General features: G+C 43.6%; 1 protein-coding gene across 1 annotated transcript; it reads right to left on the bottom strand.

Annotated features, from left to right (window-relative positions):
- On the bottom strand, positions 1-6,376 carry B3GALT6 (beta-1,3-galactosyltransferase 6). The gene has a single exon (XM_029578090.1). The coding sequence runs from the start codon at positions 6,103-6,105 to the stop codon at positions 5,101-5,103; it is 1,005 nt and encodes a 334-aa protein (XP_029433950.1). The 5' UTR covers positions 6,106-6,376; the 3' UTR covers positions 1-5,100.
- Between the last annotated feature and the right edge of the window lie 14,344 nt (positions 6,377-20,720).

Genomic DNA, 20,720 nt, shown 5'->3' with positions numbered 1-20,720 from the left:
GCAAATACCATCCTAGAGGCACAATCCAGATGTTTTTGGGTTTTTTTTTTAAACAATGTCTATGCTTGTTTGATTCTTTTTACCATTGTAGCTGCACCTTTCAATTTTTTATATTTTTCCCAAAGTTTCCCTTTTGAAAGTTTAGTGCTAGAATCATGGATTTGCTTACTGTCCCCCTTCCAGTCCTTAAATCAAATTTGATTATATTATGATCACTATTGCCAAGCGGCCCCACCACCGTTACCTCTCTCAACTCCTACGCTCCGCTGAACATATTCTCCATGCATGCAAGTCTCACGCATATTCATTGTGGATATCATGAAAACCCAAGACAGGTTGGGAACCACTCGGCTACAATGGCATTACCTTGCCTTTCCTTATGGCAGTGCTTCTCAAGACAGTCCTTAGGGCACAGTGAATCAGGTTTTTAAGACATCCACAATGTGCATGCACACCTGTCTCATGCATATTCATTGTGGATAGCCTAAAATCATGAGTAGCTCAGTGTATCCCAAGGCCTGGACTGAGAAGTATTGGCCAATGGCAAGAGCAGGGTTTTTTAGATGCAAGATTATAAAAAGGAATAGTTTACTGGTTGGAGGCTTGAAGGATTTAATGTTCTTACATTTTCTAATTCCTATTTTATTAATATTAAGTGTCCCTTTAATATTTATTTATTTTATTTATTTATTTAAGGTTTTTATATACCGGCAATCATGAAAAACATATCTTGCTAGTTTACATAAAACGGGAGTGCAGTAGATACATCAAACTGGATGTATTCTTTTAAATATTTTTTTAAAAAATATTCTTTTAAAAGGCACACCCGATAACTGGTAAGCTTCTACCCAGCTCTGCTGGATAACACCAGATCTAGAACAGCATTTGAACATGGCTACTAATTGCAGGTTTGTCAAAGAAATAGCATTTTTAGACCATTTGGGCCGTATTCCTTAACTGCTCTCTTGTTCCAGGTAATGACAAAATTCCTAAGGGACCATGGTCAATGGAATAAAGCATTTCAGATATTATAGTTTAGACTTTCCAGGGTAGTTGTAATAACATTAATAAAGCATCAGGAGCAGTGCTTTTGTATTTAAGAACATAAGAAAATGCCATACTGGGTCAGACCAAGGGTCCATCAAGCCCAGCATCCTGTTTCCAACAGTGGCCAATCCAGGCCATAAGAACCTGGCAAGTACCCAAAAACTAAGTCTATTGGTATATACAGTATGTGCAATAAAGTTTAGCACTCCTATACTGACTTTTCTATTGTTTAATACACATCAAAATATTATGTAATATACACTTATGAATGAAAAAAAAATGTTAAATGCAGAGATCAGCAAGGCAGCCTACAGTAATGTGAAAGAAAGATTACTTTCTACAGGCCCAGGTTCAACCTCAAATGAACAGAACTTGCAAACAAGACAAATCTTATTTATTCTGGAAGTTATTTATTTTCAAACAGTATCATGACCAGGATGCAAAATGATTTAACAAGCTTAGGGCCTGATTTACTGAAGCTTCTTTCCCATGCTATGTCTTATGGGTAAAATGCTTTGCAAACCAGGGCCGTAATTTGAAAGAAGTTAAAAGCATAGTGAAAATGTTTAAACAGCAAATAGCAAAGCTGAATATATTTTGTGTACAGAAGATAAACCTGGTCAGATTATCAGGAGTACACAAAAAATATTCAAGGTATACCCTATCCTTTTCCTTCCCAGTTGATGCAAGGAGTGTAATATCCACTGCTTCAAAGTCAGAAATAAAAGTTAGCCACATGCAAGAGATATAAATCTTAATGTTCAATGATTTTACAGCTACTGGGTACAGAAAATGGACTTTTCTTCATAGCTGTAACAAGAGAACCTGCAGAATAAAGGATCATACCAGCTCATCTGAAAAATGCTTCATTGCATTTTCCACCAGTTACTTTTCAAGCCAGAGAGACTTTCTTACAATGAAGAAGGAAAGAAAGTTATCAACATCTAAAAAGCTGTAATATTTGTCCTGCTTTAAGGATTGTGCATACTTGTATTGCCAAAAAGAAAAACAAATACCCACTCTGACAGTGCCTAGAAATGCCAAGATTCATTTTATGAGGGTAAGGAGGTGCGCCAAAAGATCTTTCAAAGCAAGAGAACAGAACTGTTATTCCCAAATTGATAAGTGGTTGGCTATTCCACTTTTTCCCCAACTAAAATATATATATATATAGGAAATTTGTGCATTGAACTACCTTGAGAATTGTACATCATATTAAAATAATCAAAACCTTTCCAAGTGCAATACTGATCGCAGACAAGGAGCTGCCTTAAATAATTTAAAAGTACAATCTTGACATGTACCTATCAAAACTACATAGTACAGTACATTTACAATATTTATGAATAAATATCACAGTTACAGAATATATACACACAATATTAAGTACCTCAATTGCCTAAACTTGTGTTTACAATCCAAATAATTCTACAGATTTTACCATATGCTACTATAAAAAAAAATGTAAAATGTCTCTCAACCCAAACTTAACATGTCAAAACATTACTTAACGAATACACAGAGTAAACAGCACACACATGTAGATAAATGTCAAAAAACGAGAAGATGTGTGGCACAAGCAGTTAATTGCTGTTCAATATATTAATCCACAAAAATGTATTCAGAGAGAACAAAAACACTTAAGGCACAAACGCTTTTAAATAGTTCACAATAGCAACTTTGTTTAATTTTGAACATTTACCATTTAAGTGATGTTTTAAAAACATGAAGTATGAACTATTTAAAAGCATTTGTGCCTTAAGTGTTTTTGTTCTCTCTGAATAAAATTGTGCTACACATCTTCTCGTTTTTAAAACATTATTTAAACCTGAAATGTTCAAAATTAAACAAAAAGTTAATTCTCTTCCTAAATGAAGATTTACATATTTCTTAATTGCAAAATGGTTTCAAAATAATGAAAGATTTTGAGCTCCTCAGAAGAAAATTAAAGTTCACACAGCCTTGGTATACAACAGCACAAGCAAAATCATGATATCTTTAGTAAATAGCAGCTTTCACACTTGGTCCTGGTTTCCATCCCCACCTGGGAATGAAAGGGTAGGTTCACTGGCCCACAGTGAGAAAAAAATAAATTACAAACAAATAACCATGACTGCATACCTGATCCAAGAACCCACTCCCTCTGAGGGCATCAGTAAGAGCAGTAACTAAGATATGCAACTACAGTTTCAAACTACTGATATTTCATAGCCCCTATGCTTCTGAACTGGTCCACCTTATTTACAATAATTTAAGTTCTGCAGTTACCAAAACGTTGCTATTCTTATAATAAAGTTTCAGTTTCTGCCTCTCCTAAACACGCATAGGAATCAAATGTTTCATATTTTCTAGTGAATATTTGTAAGGTAATAAATTAGGTTTGTAAAAGTGAGACTTTTTGGGACCGATGCAATATCACGCACGTAAGAACATGCATTCAAACTGGGGGTCCGTTTTTTCAACGTGCACACATCCATCTCTCCTGGGTGCGCAATGCAATATTCTAATGAGTTGCCGCACTAAGGATAAAATGTGCGTCCCTAGTATTGCTAGGCTCAAAAAAAGGATTGGATAAGTTCTTGGAGGAGAAGTCCATTAACGGCTATTAATCAAGTTTACTTAGGGAATAGCCACTGCTATTAATTGCATCAGTAGCGTGGGATCTTCTTAGTTTTTGGGTACTTGTCAGGTTCTTATGGCCTGGATTGGCCACTGTTGGAAACAGGATGCTGGGCTTGATGGACCCTTGGTCTGACCCAGCATGGCAGCTTCTTATGTTCTTATTCAAAAGCATCCGGTGCCCAGATGTGGGTACTGAATATGAGCATCCGTTTCATCCCGCTGCAGATAGTTCACTGGCACAATTGACGCCACCTGGAGCATGTATATTGTGCACCCAAAAATTCTCTCTCCATCAAGTCTTTCATTTTTTTTTTTAATAAGTTTTAGTTATTGCAAGGAGTAGATCTTAATATTGCGCTGATGCTAAGTAGGAGGAACCACAATAAAAGCAGTATTTTTTTTTGGGAGGGGGGGGAGTTTTAGCTGAACATTTGACGTGCTGCAAGATTTTATTCCAGTTCTGGGACGGGCATTAAATCTGCCATATTAAAAAGTGCACATCAGGCGCATGGTGATTTTTTTGTATTGGGGATAATTAATAGTCTCACCTACATGGCTATTAGCTACAGGGTTGTTTGGACACATTAATCCTCTTATTGCATTGGGTGTTAGTCTGTCTGAATGCACAAATGTTGGCTGTGTGCAGTATGTTTAAATTTCAAGTGTGCTCAGTCTTTCAAGGTGTACTTGCCCAATTAAATTCTTTTAATACAACAAAAAACTGCAACACTGAACATTTACTACTGATGACAGCTTTAGCACAGCCAAACAGCAAATTACCTACCAAGTCTTCTAAATAGCAGCAAGATCCATTAAGATATAAAATGCTGCTCTGTGCTCATTTCCACTATCTTGCAGCTAAACCTTCAAAAAGCCATATGTACATCAATTTTAAAAAGGCTACCAGACAAGGTTTAAAGAGAATAAAATCACCCACACTGCCCCTCAATACAGTTGCTGTATAAAAATTAATACAAGCAAAAATTGCTGTCCATGAAAGTCCTTCTACAGCACACAAGTATCCAGCTGCCAGACAGCTCCTTATTCTGAAACTAGAATTCAGCAGGTTCAAGGGGGCCAAACTGGCACCAAGGAGTCTGATTTCCAAAAAAGTGACCCATATTTTCTGTTCAGCACGGTTCTAATTTAATGTATAAGAAATAAAAAGGGTAGGGAAGCAACTTTATGAGCTGATCGAATATTCTGAAAAAGTGCCCAATTCGGTGCAGTTTATGCAAATATTATATAGAGGCAAGCATGTACATTTGTTACAGGATAATATTCAGAACACTGTTCTCGAGAACCTCTAGCACTGGTTATAAGTAAATGCAAGCTCTTTAGGTTCTCTGGTTATTATCCTCCGCTTATAACCTGGTGGCTGGTACCTCACCGGGCAGACCCCCGCCCCCTAGCAGAGTGCAGCTCCGAGGGTCAGGGGATGCCCTCTTTCCTCTGGCAGCACTGCGAGGGGGGCACATTCCAGTCGTACACGTAGGAGAGCCGCAGCCTGATCTCCTCCTTGCACAGCTTGCCCTCCTTGGCCAGCGTCTGGTGCTTCTCCAGCATGTCCTCGATGCTCTGCTTGTGGGTGACCAGGTACTTGTTGCTGCAGCCCCGGGACTTGTACTCGGTGTCGAAGCGCGGGTCGTGCACCCGCTGCAGGTCGAGGGGCGCCAGCCAGGCCCCCAGGGACACGTCCTCGCTCTGCCAGGTGGCCAGGTAGTCGCGGCTGAGCCGCAGGTAGCGCACCAGGTCCCAGGAGAGCAGGTAGCCGCCGCCCAGCGCGTAGGGCAGGTAGTAGTCGCACAGCACCCAGGCGCTCTCCTTCCACTTGCCGGCCGCCTTCACCCGGCCCCGGCCCGAGAAGAAGCCCCAGTAGAGGCGGCGCGGCTCCCGCGCGCGCAGCTCGTCCAGCAGCAGGTCCAGGCGCGCGAAGGTGTCGTCGTCGGCCTTCAGCACGAACTTGAAGTCCAGGTGGCGGTCGAGCCAGGCGTAGGCGTGCAGCAGCTTGGCCGTCAGGTTCTCGTAGGAGTCGCGCAGCTCGGGCAGCAGCAGCAGGTCCCGGTGGCGGCTCTGCTCCAGCTCCAGGGCCCGCGCCTCCTCCTCGGCCAGGCCGGCCGTGCCCAGCACGAAGCGGCACCAGAGGCCCGGCGGCCGCGGGGCGGACAGCCAGGTGCTGCGGATGATGCTGCGCCGCTCGGCGTACTTGGGCCCGCTCACCACCAGCACGGCCAGGAAGGCGGCCTCGGCCTTCTCCCGCCGGGCCGGGGGCTCGGGCGGCGGCGGCGGCGGCTGCTGCTGGGGCAGGCCCCGGCCCGAGGGCCGCAGGCTCTCCGACGTGCACTTGGCCAGGTAGAGCAGCACCACGGCGAACAGCGAGAGCCCGCCCAGGCCCAGCGCCGTTTTGTGGCGGCAGAGCAAGCGCAGGAGATTCATGCCGGCCGCGAGCGGGACGTTCAATTATTATTATTAATTAAGGAGAGCCGGGGCGGCGCGCGCTCAGGTCAGGGTCGGTAACGCAGGAGAGGCTCCTCCCCCCACCCGTCGCCCCGTGCCACTTTCCCGCCTTTTGCGCCGGGAGCCACCGGCAGGAGAAGGTGGGGGGGAGGGGGCGGCGGCTCCGCTGCCTTGCATGGCGCTGTCACCACCGCCCACGCGATCCGCCCGGCCCGCACAGGTGAGAGCGCGGCGCTAAAAAAAAACGCTCAACGTGCTGACGCCACGCCCGGAAGTCGCCGGCTTCTCCTCGGAGGAGGCCACGCCCACTGCCCGCCCGCCGCCACAGTGGGATTGGTAATGTTGCTGCGCATGCTCCAACCTTCTCTCTGCGCCCGGAACCGCGTGGCTCTGCCAATCCCAACCTGGCAGTATCGGCCGGAGGGGAAGACCCCGATTTGCCGCGATCGCTTTTCTCTGCCTTAATATAAAACTTAACAGACGCCAAAAAAACTGGAAAATTCAACAAATCCTAGAAAACGGAGCTGCTGGGTACTATTCACGCTCAGAGGGGTCAAGGCTGCACCCTGTAATTTCCTGGCTGTAGGGAAACTTATTCGGGAGCTCTGTCGGAAATATCCGTGTGTTTTTTCCATAAGCCTTAATAAATGCGGTTTTGGCAGATACGTGGAGTTGTTTATTATGCATTTCTCTCCTTATTTTTCGATGTTCTTTTGTTAAGGTTTCATTATAATAGTTAAGGGTTTGTCCTGCTGTCCCTGGGAACCCCAGCAGAGGTCACAAGTCCCTCAAAGGGTAGCGTTCTTCAGCCCTAGCAGCAACAGCATCCAAAATACTTATAGCATTTATGACCTTTAATATGAGAGCAGCTAAATATGTTTAGTATTGCAATATCGGCTCACTTCAGACATGAAACTGGCAGCAGCACATAAGAGCACACAGCTATGAACCTGAAAACTTGTCCTCCTGGGGAATGATATTGTGTCGTCAGAGTATGCAACTAGCTGAAGAGTAAATATTATAATTAGGTCATTAATGGCGTATTTCAATTTTGAAAGTACAATAGAAACTATCCTTAATGTGCAGAAAGCCCTTTGGAAAAGCTGTTACTATATATGTATTGATTTAAAATGTGTTATATTCTGTTATATCTAAAATTCATAACAGCTTACAAAAAGTTACATATATAATCCACTAAAATCACATACACAAAAACTAACATAATAAAAAACAAATAAGTGTACACATCAGAAATATTGTACACAGATAAAAGAAAGAAAAAAGTCCTGTGCATCCATTAAGTCTCATCAGTCACATGATACATCAAAATAATACAACAAATAGCAAATCTATCACTTTATACCTTTAGACCACCTTTCATAATAAATTACTCAATCCAATGAAACAAATCAATAAAATATAATAAAATACAGCAATAGGGCAGTCTTCAAACACCATCTGTCTGAAGAATGATAGCAGAGGGGAAATGTTTCTCATCTTAGAAACATGATTATTTACTTCCTAACTAAGGGGGTCATTTGCTATTGCTTATTGCGTGAGCTTGCCGGGGGCAGCGAGGAGGCGGACGCTGCAATGGCTTTGCTGGCAGCGATAAGGTAAGCACCGTTATTGTCGCCAGTAGCGGACCCAATAGCACCACCTTTCACGGTGGCGCGATGGCTGCCGACTTTCGCAGGCCCGCCCCCCGTTTTTGCTATATTCAGCATACTGCATTAGAATGGTGAATCTAGGCCTAAATCAGATAACAAGGAAACCGGCAAGTATGGACTATATAGGTCTCCATTTGCATTTTTTTAGCTTTACCTTTTAATATCTGTGGGGAAAGCCATGATTCTGAGACCCGCCCCCTCCCCTGACATCATTGCAAACAGATCCGGGCAGTTTGAAAGATGCCAAGCCAGCAGGCGCTTGTGATGGGGAGGGCTACCCACCAGTGCTGATCACCTTGTAACAGCTAACATCCAAGGTAAAAAGAAAAAAATTGAAAAAACTGTCTTTGAAACTGAGAAGAGATTTCTGTGGGGAAAACCATGATTCTGAGACCCGCCCCCTCCCCTGACATCATCGCAAATGGAGCCGGGCAGTTTGAAAGGCGCCAAGCAAGCACCCCTTCGTGCAACCCTTTGTGCTATTTCTTTAATATGCTCCTTGTTATAACTTTTGCTTAATTGTTAAGAACTTTGATTTTGATGGTTTTATTTTTGTAATCTCTTAGGCTCAGGTACAAAAATTTTACATTGTAAGCCCTTTTAGGGGATAGTGAATTACCTATTGTACCTTATTGTAAACCGATGTGATATCTCTTTTTGAAATGAACATCGGTATATAAAAATCGTAAATAAATAAAATATTACAAAATTCTCATTGTTAATGGAGTCCAGATCGAATCCATAGTTTTATTTATAGGTTTCTTCCCTACTACCTCACAGAGCTCAGTCACAGTACACATGCATATAACGTAAATACTCAAAGCTCCGGAAAAATCACAGTCCCAGGATTCAATTAGACATAGGCAGGGGTAAATATATTTGCCCAGAGATAAAGATCAATAAAGAAATTAGTGCAATATTAGTTTGTTTATTATAATCTTTTTGTGCATTCAGATGGACTAACAAGGCAGCCACATCACTTTACCCACTGAGTCATTTGAAAATCAGTGAACACCAATTTGATTTGAAAATAAGATAGTAACGAGTGTTCTTATACAGTGCTTGCTGCAGATGCATTTTATTCCAAATATATTCCCCAGTTTTGTAACCCAATGCCTTTTTCTGTTGGCAATGTGGCAGGCTGCCTGCAGTGCATTATTGCTTTTTTCATTATCTATTATTTTTGGAAGGAACGTGTTCTGTCTCTCTCTTTTTTAATGAGTGCACAAACTGCCTGTGCTTGACAGTCTGTTCCCAGTGATGAAAGCAGTATTTCTGGGCTCACTCTGGGGGAATAATTCATGGCCCATGGGGCTGATTGATGTGAAGAGAACTCCTGATGCTAGGATCAGTTCAGTTCTCCGACAGTTCTTGAGAAACTACAGGAGGGGGGGGGGGGAGATTTGTCTGAGTCTCCATTGGAAGGAGATGTAATCCAGGATTCCCAGGGTTTGTTGTTTTTTTTTTTAATCGACTCTGATGCCACTCTCTACAGCCGGTAAGAAGTTGAGAATTGTCACCCTCGTTCCTGGTAAAGGTGGGATTACACTTGGGGGTTTGATGTGAGCGGAGTTCGGTGAGTAACTCAAGCGCCCTCTCCTGACCAGTCAGCGCACTGCACCTTCCTGCCCTTTTGTCTAGGAAGGTACTGTGGGCCCGTTTTAATGCTACCAGGCTAGACTGACTCGGAGCCAGAGTGCCATGGCAGTGCCCCTTTGAAACTGTGCTGGCACAGGCTCTCCAGCAAGTAGAACCTGACTGACTGCGTTAGCCTTAGGCTACTGCCTCTGCTTAAATCCAGGTCTGCTCTCAGTAGTGAATTCTCTAAAAGAAAAACAAAGAAATGGTACCAGCTGAGGGTCAAGGGAGCCTTCACCTTGCACACTAGCTACAGTGGGCAAAAGGAAATAATTTGGCACAGTTAAAAAATAATTTAAAAATAATTTAAACAGAACCTGAAAACCTGGCTGTTTAAACAAGCCTACAATTTATGAACACTTCCCCTACTAATCATATGACTTTTATGACACATATCCAATAACATCTATCCATACCACACAGTTTCCTTCAATATCGCCAAACACATCCTTTATGCTTGCAAGACTCTTACTATTGCAAAGTATAATATGATCTTCTAACCTGTATACCAATGCCTGACTCTCAAGCAATCTCCATCGCCCATTCCTTATTCCAATTTTGTAAATATGTGTATTATATTGTTAATTAGTTTATAGTTTTAATTTTTATCCGATATGTACCATTCTATAATTGCTAGATCGTATAGATTGTTGCTAATTTAATGTTCATTGTAAACTGATGTGGATTGTAAAGCTTGTTGCTAATTTAATGTTCTCTGTAAACCGAGGTGATGTTTCCCAACGTGCCGCGGTATATAAAAACCCTTAAATAAATAATAAATAAATAAAATTCAGGTTAGTAGCCTGGCAGGCCCAGCAGAAAATCAGCACCCAGACTCTTCTGTTATATTCTGGGGTGTGGACAGTGCTGGGGGATGGGAGGAAGCAGGCTGACATTCTTTTGAATCTAACAAAGTAATGACTAGTACAAGCATAAATATTTTGTGCTTCAAACTCAAAAGCAACCCAAGTCCTTCTAAAAAATGCTGGATGAAAGAATAAACTTGGTACAAGTATAATCCACTGACCACAAGGAAAGATCATCAGATTGAAAAATGACTAGTTAGAAGAATAGGTTGCAGAATCTCACGCCAAAAGCATAATTCCTCCTGCTACTGCACCAGAAACGGCTGCTGTAAATCAGGGCTTGGATTTATAGTGTTGTAATATTGTTCACCAAATGCATGCAAACAACATCAGCTGTGCAGTAATGCCAAGGAGCACATCTGCCTGCTGCTTCCTCCTCATGCAGCACCAGTTAGAGACCGTGGGTCAGATAGGACTATGGGAAAATGCTTTGCACATCTGGCCCAAAAGGTTAGACACACAGCTAATCGCTCTAAAACTGATTCTTAAACTCAGTCAGCTCCCTCCCTCCCACCAAGAGCTGTTCTGTTTATAGTAAATTTCAAAGCAAAAACTAAAATAAATGACTCCTAATTAAATACAGAAAGCCGTTAATTAAAAACATATTTTGGATGCAGGCACTTTTTTTCCCTACCCCGGAGGCACTGCCTACAAGAAAACTACACCCGTGAATGTTAAATGAAACCAAAATGTTAAACCTAGTGTTATTTTGCATTTTATGTTCTTTTGCCGCTGTCTAAGGCGCTGAGGCTTGTTCAAACACCATGCAACCTCTTGGAAAGTGTTTAGACAATGAAGCCAGCTCATCTTTGAAAGTGCATCCAAGGTGTGCACAAAGGAGCCAACCATTGCCAGCATGCGTTAATTAACTTATTATCTGTCTGCCATATGCTGCGAGTGCAGGAGGCAGGATAAACCTCAGGCAGCAGGATCTCTTCTGAGCTGAGTGAGCCTCACACAGAAAGGATGCTGGACTGTACACAGGGACCAAAAGGTGCACCCTGCAGTGTTCTGGGGTCAGCCTGCAGTTCTCGCTTCCTAGGTCAGTGCAAAGCCGCCTGGTTAGGGAGCTTTACCCTTAAAGTCTTCCAAAAGGCACTCCCTGGCGCCCAGGCTCCTGTATAAATAACACCCCCCCCCCCCCCCCCCCCAATTTCTTCTCTTTAATCAGAGGCTGTTCGTTTGGCCAAAATGTGTGACTTTTAGGTGATGCCTCACTATTTCATTTTCTTTCCAACCTAGTTCTTATTCCTCAGCAGCTGAATGGCTGAATGTAAACAGTCGCCGCTGTGTTTATGCTGCTTTTCTTTCTCAGACAGGAATCCAGGACATCCAGAAAATAAACTGAGGACATCAAACATGTCCCATTTGCTTTATTTTACTGAAATGGGAAAGCCCAAAAATGCTAATTAGTTATGTGGAGAGTTTTGTGGCCTGAGCAGTGTATGGTGGGCCCGATTTACGTCGAGTCCATAGGCTGGCTTCACATAGGGTTTTACGAGGCTGGAAATCCTAAACTGAAATTTCAATCAAATGAGGTCCCAAATGTACAAAGCCAGAGGTCCCTGTGCACCGCTCCTGCAGGCCACTCACTTGCTTAGCATATGGAACACTGAGGAACGAGTGCAAAGTCATTTTCCTTGTCCCTGACAATCTGTCAGGATGCAGTCTGCAGTCACAGCTGCTTTCCTGGGCTTCCAAAGGCTCACGGAGCTGTGCAGGACACCTACCGATAAGGTACTGAACACAGCCAGGATGCAGGAGCTGAAAATGCCAGAGGAGATATACAGCAAAATGCAAAAATACTAGCAAAGTATAGCATTAAATGGTAGAATACGCTGTTCTCCAAGCTCTACCAAAACCAAATTCTCTGGGAAGCTTGGCAATCCAGTTTCCAAGTGGAGCAGCCACCCCCAGATTGGAGCTGGAATGGAAATCACCCGAGTGCCAGTACCATAGGTACAGAATGTGAATGGAACAGAATGATTTATGAGGAAATGCCATGATCTATACGTTAATTCCTACTCTGTTCTGCGGGTTCAGCTACAGACTGCATTGTCTGTTGTACATCCTGCAGACTAACTAACCTCAGCCTGGAGGACGAGAGATTAGGGGACCTGGCTTTGCAAACTCCTGTTTTTTAAAGCTTCATACTTTTTATTTTAAAGATATATTGAGAGATAATATATGGGCCTGAGAGTATAACATAAAAACATAGAAATGACGGCAGAAGAAGACCAAACGGCCCATCCAGTCTGCCCAGCAAGAAGGGCTGTTTCTTACATCTGTATTTTACTGGAAGCTGGAGAGAGCAGCTGCAAAGAAAAACCCCAGACTTCTAGATGAGGAGGGCAGTTGGCCTCCTGGTTAGTTTTTTTCTGCTGTTAGGACTGCTTTCAGGAGCTTCACATTATCAGAAGTAATGCTCCCTTTTGGCCACAGGAGAGCACTGGTCTTCTGCTTTGTTTGTTTAAAGACCACATCTGAGGCAGTCAGAAAGGTTAACCACAAGCAGGCTAGGGCAGTTGTATTCACTTCCAGTCCTCCAGGGCTGCAAACAGCTCAAGTTTTCAGGCTATCTGTAATGAATATGCATGAGACAAATATGCATGCATATCTATCTAATCCATATTCATTAGGGATATCCTGAAATCTTGACCAATTTGCAGCCCTCGAGGTGTGGAAATGAATACCACTGGATTAAGAGAACGCAAAACACAAGTTAGAAAAGAAAAGTTACATGGTGACTGCAGTATATTAAACAATGTGTTGTGTGATTTGGACAAAATTGTAGCCTCTTTGGACTGATGCAAAACCCTTTTAAAACATGTTTAGAAACCTGTTGAAATTTCTTTTACGACCATGTTGAACCTAGAATGAGAGGTAGAACAGGTGCTCTTACATAAGAAGTGCAAGTCCATGGAGCCCAACATCCAAGCCACATGTTCCTGGCAGGTCCCCAATGGCTGATCTACAGCTTCTTACTCCCAGGGATAGCCCTGGTTTTCTCTAGTCTACCTGGCTAATGCTTGATGAGCATTTCCCCCAGGAACTAGTCCAAAGCTCTTTCTAAACCCTGCTGTGCTAGTCGCCTTGACCCTGTCTTATGGCAACAGATTCCAGCAGGGCTGGAAAGGGACTGCACTGCTAGATTCAGTTCCTATTCTCATCATGACAAAGGCATGAAAATGATAGCAAACAGAACATTCCGAACATCTGTACCCCAGTGAAAAGGAGGAGGGACATGACAAAGGCATGAAAATGATAGCAAACAGAACATTCCGAACATCTGTACCCCAGTGAAAAGCAGGAGGGACATGACAAAGGCATGAAAATGATAGCAACAGAACATTCCGAACATCTGTACCCCAGTGAAAAGCAGGAGGGACATGAGAAAGGCATGAAAATGATAGCAAACAGAACATTCCGAACATCTGTACCCCAGTGAAAAGCAGGAGGGACATGACAAAGGCATGAAAATGATAGCAAACAGAACATTCCGAACATCTGTACCCCAGTGAAAAGCAGGAGGGACATGAGAAAGGCATGAAAATGATAGCAACAGAACATTCCGAACATCTGTACCCCAGTGAAAAGCAGGAGGGAGCTACACTGCAGACATTTGCAGGACAGCAGGTTTCAAATCTATGCCAGATAATGTGACCAAGACATAAGCAATAGGGAAGGAAGTCCAGCCAGGTCCAAATTCCCTTCTTGTTTAATTGGCAGAATTGTAATTTTTGTAGGTTATTAGTAATTATTATTTAGCCTTAATATCTCAGCAAAATGTCTGTAATTTTCAGAAGAACATAAGAATTGCCAAACTGGGTGAGAGCAAAGTCCATGTGGCAGAACATTCTGCAGAAGAGAAGAAACAGGGCACGTGTAGGGTTCGGTATCTTCAGTTTAGGGGGTCCACATTGCCCTTCCCTGCAGGTCTCGCATACTAGAAAGGAATAGTTTGAAGTTTCTCCTTTGACTTTATTGTGACTGCTGCCAAAGATTTTACAACTGTCTTCCAGAGTAACCGTTTGAAAGCTGCTGTGCGTTTCTGCTGCAGGGCATGGACGTTACGGATTGGCAGCATCTGTTTGCCCATGTATGGTGTGATATGTACAAACACACACACACACGCAGACATATACACACACACACACACGCAGACACATACACACGCATATGCACACACACGCAGACATATACGCACACACGCAGACATATACGCACACACACACACACATGCACACGCAGACACACACGCACACACACGCGCACACACAGACATATGCACACACACGCAGACATATACGCACACACGCAGACATATACGCACACACGCAGACACACACGCACACACAGACATATACACGCAGACACACACGCACACACACATATACGCACACACGCCGGAGAGACTGAACTGCAATCACTACAATAGGACACGGCCTTGGAGAGAATTCCGCCTGCCTATGTGATGTGGATTAAAACAGCAGTAATAAATACAATTATTAGAGCGAATCACTAGCAGCAGATCCAGCTCTCCTTTTCCTGGATAGGAAAGGAGAGGAATTCTAGTTCTTTTAGTGCCTGCGGTGCGTTCTTGCATGGCCCTGCGGTGCAGCCACCCCTGGCATGGCACAGAGGCTTTAGTTATAGCAGTGGGGCAGCACAAAGTGGGCAGGTTTGACAAGCAGCCAGCAAGAGATAAATGTGAGGGCTGGAGCCTGCCCCTCATCCCTGTCCGTTGCTTCTGGCAGAGGTTAAGCGATTTAATGAGCCCTCAGGATTATCAGCTCCCTGCTTTATCAAACCGCCTGGGAAAGTCTGAATCTTCTTTCCTCGCCCCCTCATTCTTCCACATCTTCGGAAAAAGTGCAGATCCTTTAGTGAAAATGCTTCTGCCGGGCTCTAATTTCTTGTTCCTGCAGTGCAGACGGAGCACATGGCTTGATCTGACATTGCATTAGGACAGCTCCAGAGCCTCCAGCACCCCTATAACCTCCCTCCCACCTTCCCCATCTCCTTGCTATTAACATCGCCCACCTTTAAACACTTTGGAGAGCTACAAGAGGAAAGAGACTAAGCTGCTATCCCGTATCTGCCCCCTTGCACTCTAATAATAATTTGGACAACTAAACTTGTAAGCAGACTCCTGTCAGCTGCCCCTCCTTCCTTCTTCCACGATAGTAACATAGTAGGTGATGGCAGAAAAAGCCCAAATGGCCCATCCAGTCTTCCCGGGTATTCCTGTCCACACGACTGCTCGTAGAAAACCACTCCTCCCTATCCAGTTGGTATTTCTGCTTTCTTCCTGCTTGGTTCTCTAGCCTCCCGAGTAGATGAGCACACCAGCTCCCAACGTAATCCAACATTTAGTCCGAGCTTTCTAATAATCCAAATATTCAGCCTCTTAGGTCCCCCCAGCCAGCACCAGCAGGTACTGATCTGGTTGGTTTCTGGAGCATTGTAACCAGCTGCCTGCCCCAGGGCCTGCAGTATCGTCCTTCTCACCCCTGCCCTTGAAGGAGGGACAGGGGGACTGTTTGCAAAGCTGCAACATCCAGCCCTGACCCCACCACTGGGGCTCCTGCAGCCTGCCCCATCTCCCTCCTGGTGCAATGCCAGAGACCCAGCCTTCCCCTCTCCTCCTCCTCACTAGGGGTCCTCTGGGCTCTCTTGAATTCCTTCACCATTGTCATCTCCACCCTCTTCATGGCGACCTTTCCATGCATCCACCACCCTGACATGAAGAAGTGCTTTTTGATGTTGCTTTTGGGGCTCTCCCTATTTGACTGTGTGGATTACTTTTCTGAAACACCAAAGATGTGAAAGGTTAGCATTTGCGAAGGAAGGATGAAGTCAGGCAGACATCTGAGGCCTGGGGTCCTTTGCTGGTTGGAAGAACAGGGCAGACAGTCACATTAACAATTCTGATGAGGCCTGTCAAGTGTGTCCAAGTCCTCAGTGCTATTTATTTAGTCAAAGACTTCTCCCCTCATCATGCCAAGGATGCCCGGCTTCTCTCCCAGGATCAATGATGTTCTGGACTGAATATTATGATCATGAGTCCTCACCCCAGAAACTGGAAGCTTCTCAGATTCCCATTAATCATCCCCTATGCAAGTAAGGTTGCAAGCCCCAAACCTCTCACGGTGTATAACAGAGGCACTGCTACAAAGCCAGAAGCTTGGTTTAGTGTCTGGAGTTCCCTGCTGTGCTGTGTGATCCAATGAGGGCAGAAGAGTTGCCACCCAGGACCACCTTATGGAAAAACGTTGTGATGGTGAAGCCCCAGAAGATTGCACAAACATCTTTCAGAACGAACAGCCCGGCTCTCTCCCTCTCTCTGCCCGACATCAGCTCGATAAGGAGCCCGGTCTGTCCTTTGCAGTAACGGAGGATTCTCATCGGTAAATGGAGCAGAGCTGAGCCGGGAGACGCTGAGAAGCTTTCGCTCTTATCACGGGGGTCAGATATGTCCCATTTTCACTGTGCATCTTTCTCGATTTCGCTGGCAGGGATGGATGACTGGGAGAAGAGCAAGGTGAAAGATTTTCGGATTGCTGAAGTCCCTTCCTCAGACGCCATGTACTCAGTAATTTTTACTATTTAAGTTCAGTGTTAATTTACACATTTGCTTTTTAAAACTAAACTTTTCACACAGCACTGTTCGACTTGCTCACAGTTGGCAAATGCCTGAAGATGCTTTTTCAGCTCTGCAAGGGATTTTGCTGCTCCTGTTTATTGTGGTGTGCCGGGGAGTGGGGCAGGGGCTTGTCCCTTGCTGGGGTCTCCCCGGAGAGATCACTTACTGTATTCAGCAAAGAAACTGAAAACTATTTTAAGGACAACATGAAGCCATTTCCCCCTGACAGAGCAGCGCATTCCTCATCTCTTCATTTGCTTTCACAGTTCTGGAAAAGAACCCAACCCTCTTGGTTTTCTGTTGCCAGACTGTGAGCTCAGAAATCTGGTCTCCTGGAACGTCTGCCGTTTATAGGAAAGGAATCCAATCACACCTGAGCCAGGAGACGAGACACCTCTGCGCCATCCTACGTAAAACTGGTGGTGCCTGGAAACTGGATTTTCCTACTTGGCAACCGAATTAGGACAGGAAGTCAGAGGCTTGGTGCTAACGTTACCAGACAGCTCCACGGTCAGGGAATCTGAGGGCAGCTCCAACTCTTCAGTCTAGTTTTCAGCAGATCCACACTAACTTTTCATTGGATTTATTTGCATACATTTGGTCTAAAAATCAAGTTAACTGGCTTATTTTGGTTGTCCTGTGGTCCCTGCTCCGGGGTTTGTCATTTTAGATTTCTGATGGAACGCAGGATTATCAATCTCAGAATATAGGGAGGCAGAGAGAAAGCAGCCTCTGTATTTCTAAGACATCAAGCATGCATGCTTTCCACCGGGGCTGCATCATGGAATAGGGCTCATTTACAAATATTCTTTGCACAATTCTGGGCGCTTGCTGTAATTCATGGGAGAAAAGTCACAACTAAGAGGCTGATTCTGAGACAGAATGGGAGTAAATAAGACCCCAAATCATTTACATTTATTAAAATTTATGAATCACCTAACACAGAAGGCCTAGGCGATGAATAGAATAACATATATAATCAGAAACTTAAAATCGAATAATAAAAAAATAAAATAAGGCTCTATATCATAAAAAATAGCAAACATAACAGCTAAAATAATAAATGTAAAAAACAGGTATCATCATTATAAAATAATAATAAAAACAGACAAAATAAATCATAAAACTTAAAACAGATAAGCTAAATTAAAAAGAAAAAAAGTTTTAACTTGTTTCCTAAAATTCTTTAGCGAGTTACATTGTGGAATATCAATTGGAAAAGAATTCCAGAGGGTGGTCCCAGCTACAGAGAAAGCACCCTCACAGGAGATGTGCAATTGTGCAAGCTTTGGAGAGGAAATCTCCAAGAGCCCCCAGCTTTCCTCTGCCCTGCTCTCTCTCTCGTTGAATTGTCATCCTCTTTTTGTGGGTGATAAGATGGATACAGAGCTTTCCGATCCTGTCCCATCTTCCTAATGAACATCTTCTGTGTCCTCACTTCCAGGAGATCACAGACTCCTATCATGGAACAGACTAAGCTAAGCAGGCAGCATTTCTTGCCTCTGTAGGCTGAAATAAACTCTAGAGTCATCCAGAGCATGAGGTAGCCTGTGCTAGCTCGGCAAGAAAGGTGACACATCTTCTGTGGTCCACGGCTGCAGCCACCCACTAGATTCTTGGAGCGAGGCATCCGTGAGAAAGATGGAAAGAATCAAAGCCAAGACTTACGGGTCAATGCAATAAAATAGTGTAGAAAATGGATGCTTGCATTGAGCGCCTGTTTTCCTAATGTGTGCCCATCCACCTCTCCTGGGCGCTCAAGGCAATAGGAAAATGAGCTGCCTTGCTAGAAAGCAGTGGCGTAGCCAGAAATGAATTTTTGGCTGGGCCCAAGGTTAACATGGGTGGGCACTAAACAAAGTCTGAGCCATGGAATTCATATTCTTATTGATAAATACTTTCCCACACACGCACCTGACAATAGATTTCTAAATAATCTGCTACAGCTCTTATACTTTTAATATTTTAAACTCAATGACTTCAAGCAGCTACCAGTGCTAAACCTTATATATAGTTATGGAAGCATTTCAATTATACTTAAAGAGATCTCAAGTGGCTCTGTCCCCTCACACTCATTTCCTCTCACCCAGGGCTGGTGCAAGGGTATTAGGCGTCCAGCCTTGTGCCCCCTCCCCCCACCTCCCTGTACACAATTTTAAATTATGCACTAATAACATATTTTACATGAAAAATGACATTCTGAGGTAAAATTAATATACACGTTGTTGTGATAATTTCATGCACTGTTGTGATGCCAACAAGAAAACTTTGCATCTTGGAATTCATATGGCATCATACTTATTGTGATATATTTCGGCATGGTCCTCCCGTATCAACACAGTACTATCTGCCAACACTCAAAGAATAACAACCCCACCTATGAAAAAGAATACCACAAATATTACACCAGAATCTAAAATATCAATAAACCTCCTATCAGGAAAACAGAACAGGCCAAGCTACCACAGATCCCTACAGAGAAACCACATGCTAAAAGAATGCTTCACCTCAGTCTTTGCATGCAGAACACAAACCCTCACCAAATACAGAATAAAGCCACATAAAGTATAAATAGAAATGTGCAGGCAAAAACTAAACTGTAAAATGTATCATGCCAGACTCTATACAGTGCAACAATGGAAAAACAAAAATATCACCATTTCTCATGAAACAATCAACAAAATCAAGATTTATAAATCATAATAGTAAAATCATACTAATAAAATAATTTCAAAACAGCTGATGAATAGAATATCCAATAATTAAAGACTCATGCAAATTTTGAAAGCTTTACCAAACACCAATAAAATATTTCAAAACAGCAGACACATCACATACTACCCAATAATTAAAATGGTAGTCAATCAAGAAAAATGAACTTAAAAAGCCACCTTTACTTACCCTCTCCAGCAGTTCTCCTACTCCTTTCCCTTGCAGGCCACACCAGAAGCAGCAGTAGCTGCTGAAGCTGTCCTCACGGTCCTCTTCCTTAGGGACCACAACCAATCTCTAATCTCTCTCTCACACACACCAGTAACACCCTCAGGACCAGTTTCTGTCTCTCACACACCAATCATCTCCCCAACCAGTCTCTCTCTCTCTCTCTCACACACACAAGCACACACATACCAGTCATCTCCCTGATCAATCTTTCTCACACATACAAACGTCACCTCTCTGGTCAGTGTCTCTCAATCACATAATGCTCTCGCTCTGTCTTACTTACACATAGGCTTTCAATCACACACATGCTCTATTTTACTTACACACAAACTCTCAATCACACACATGTTCTATCTCACTTACAAACAGGCTCAATCACACACATGTCCCCTCTCTCACAGCCACAGCCAGCCAAAAACATGCTCCATCTCTCTTTCGCACACACACATTGACACACACAAGCACCATCCCTGACTCACGTATACACCACACACAAACAGAAGCACCCTCCCTGTATCACATACACATTACACTCTCATAGAAGCACCTTCCCTGTCTCACACACAGAAGCACCATTCCGCTCTCACATACACACACACACAAGCAATCACAATTCCTTTTTCACATACACAGAAGCACCCTCCATGTCTCACATACACATTACACTCTCACAGAAGCACCTTCCCTGTCTCACACAGAAGCACCATTCCACTCTCACATACACACCACATACACACACACAGAAGCACCCTCCATTTCTCACATACACACCACATACACACACACAGAAGCACCCTCCATTTCTCACATACACACCACATACACACACCC

The sequence above is a fragment of the Rhinatrema bivittatum genome, chromosome 15 (assembly GCF_901001135.1).
Source record: "Rhinatrema bivittatum chromosome 15, aRhiBiv1.1, whole genome shotgun sequence".
In the NCBI taxonomy this organism is placed as follows: Eukaryota; Metazoa; Chordata; class Amphibia; order Gymnophiona; family Rhinatrematidae; genus Rhinatrema; species Rhinatrema bivittatum.
Note: the sequence above shows the minus strand (reverse complement) of the source record. Positions and strands in the feature narration are given on the sequence as shown.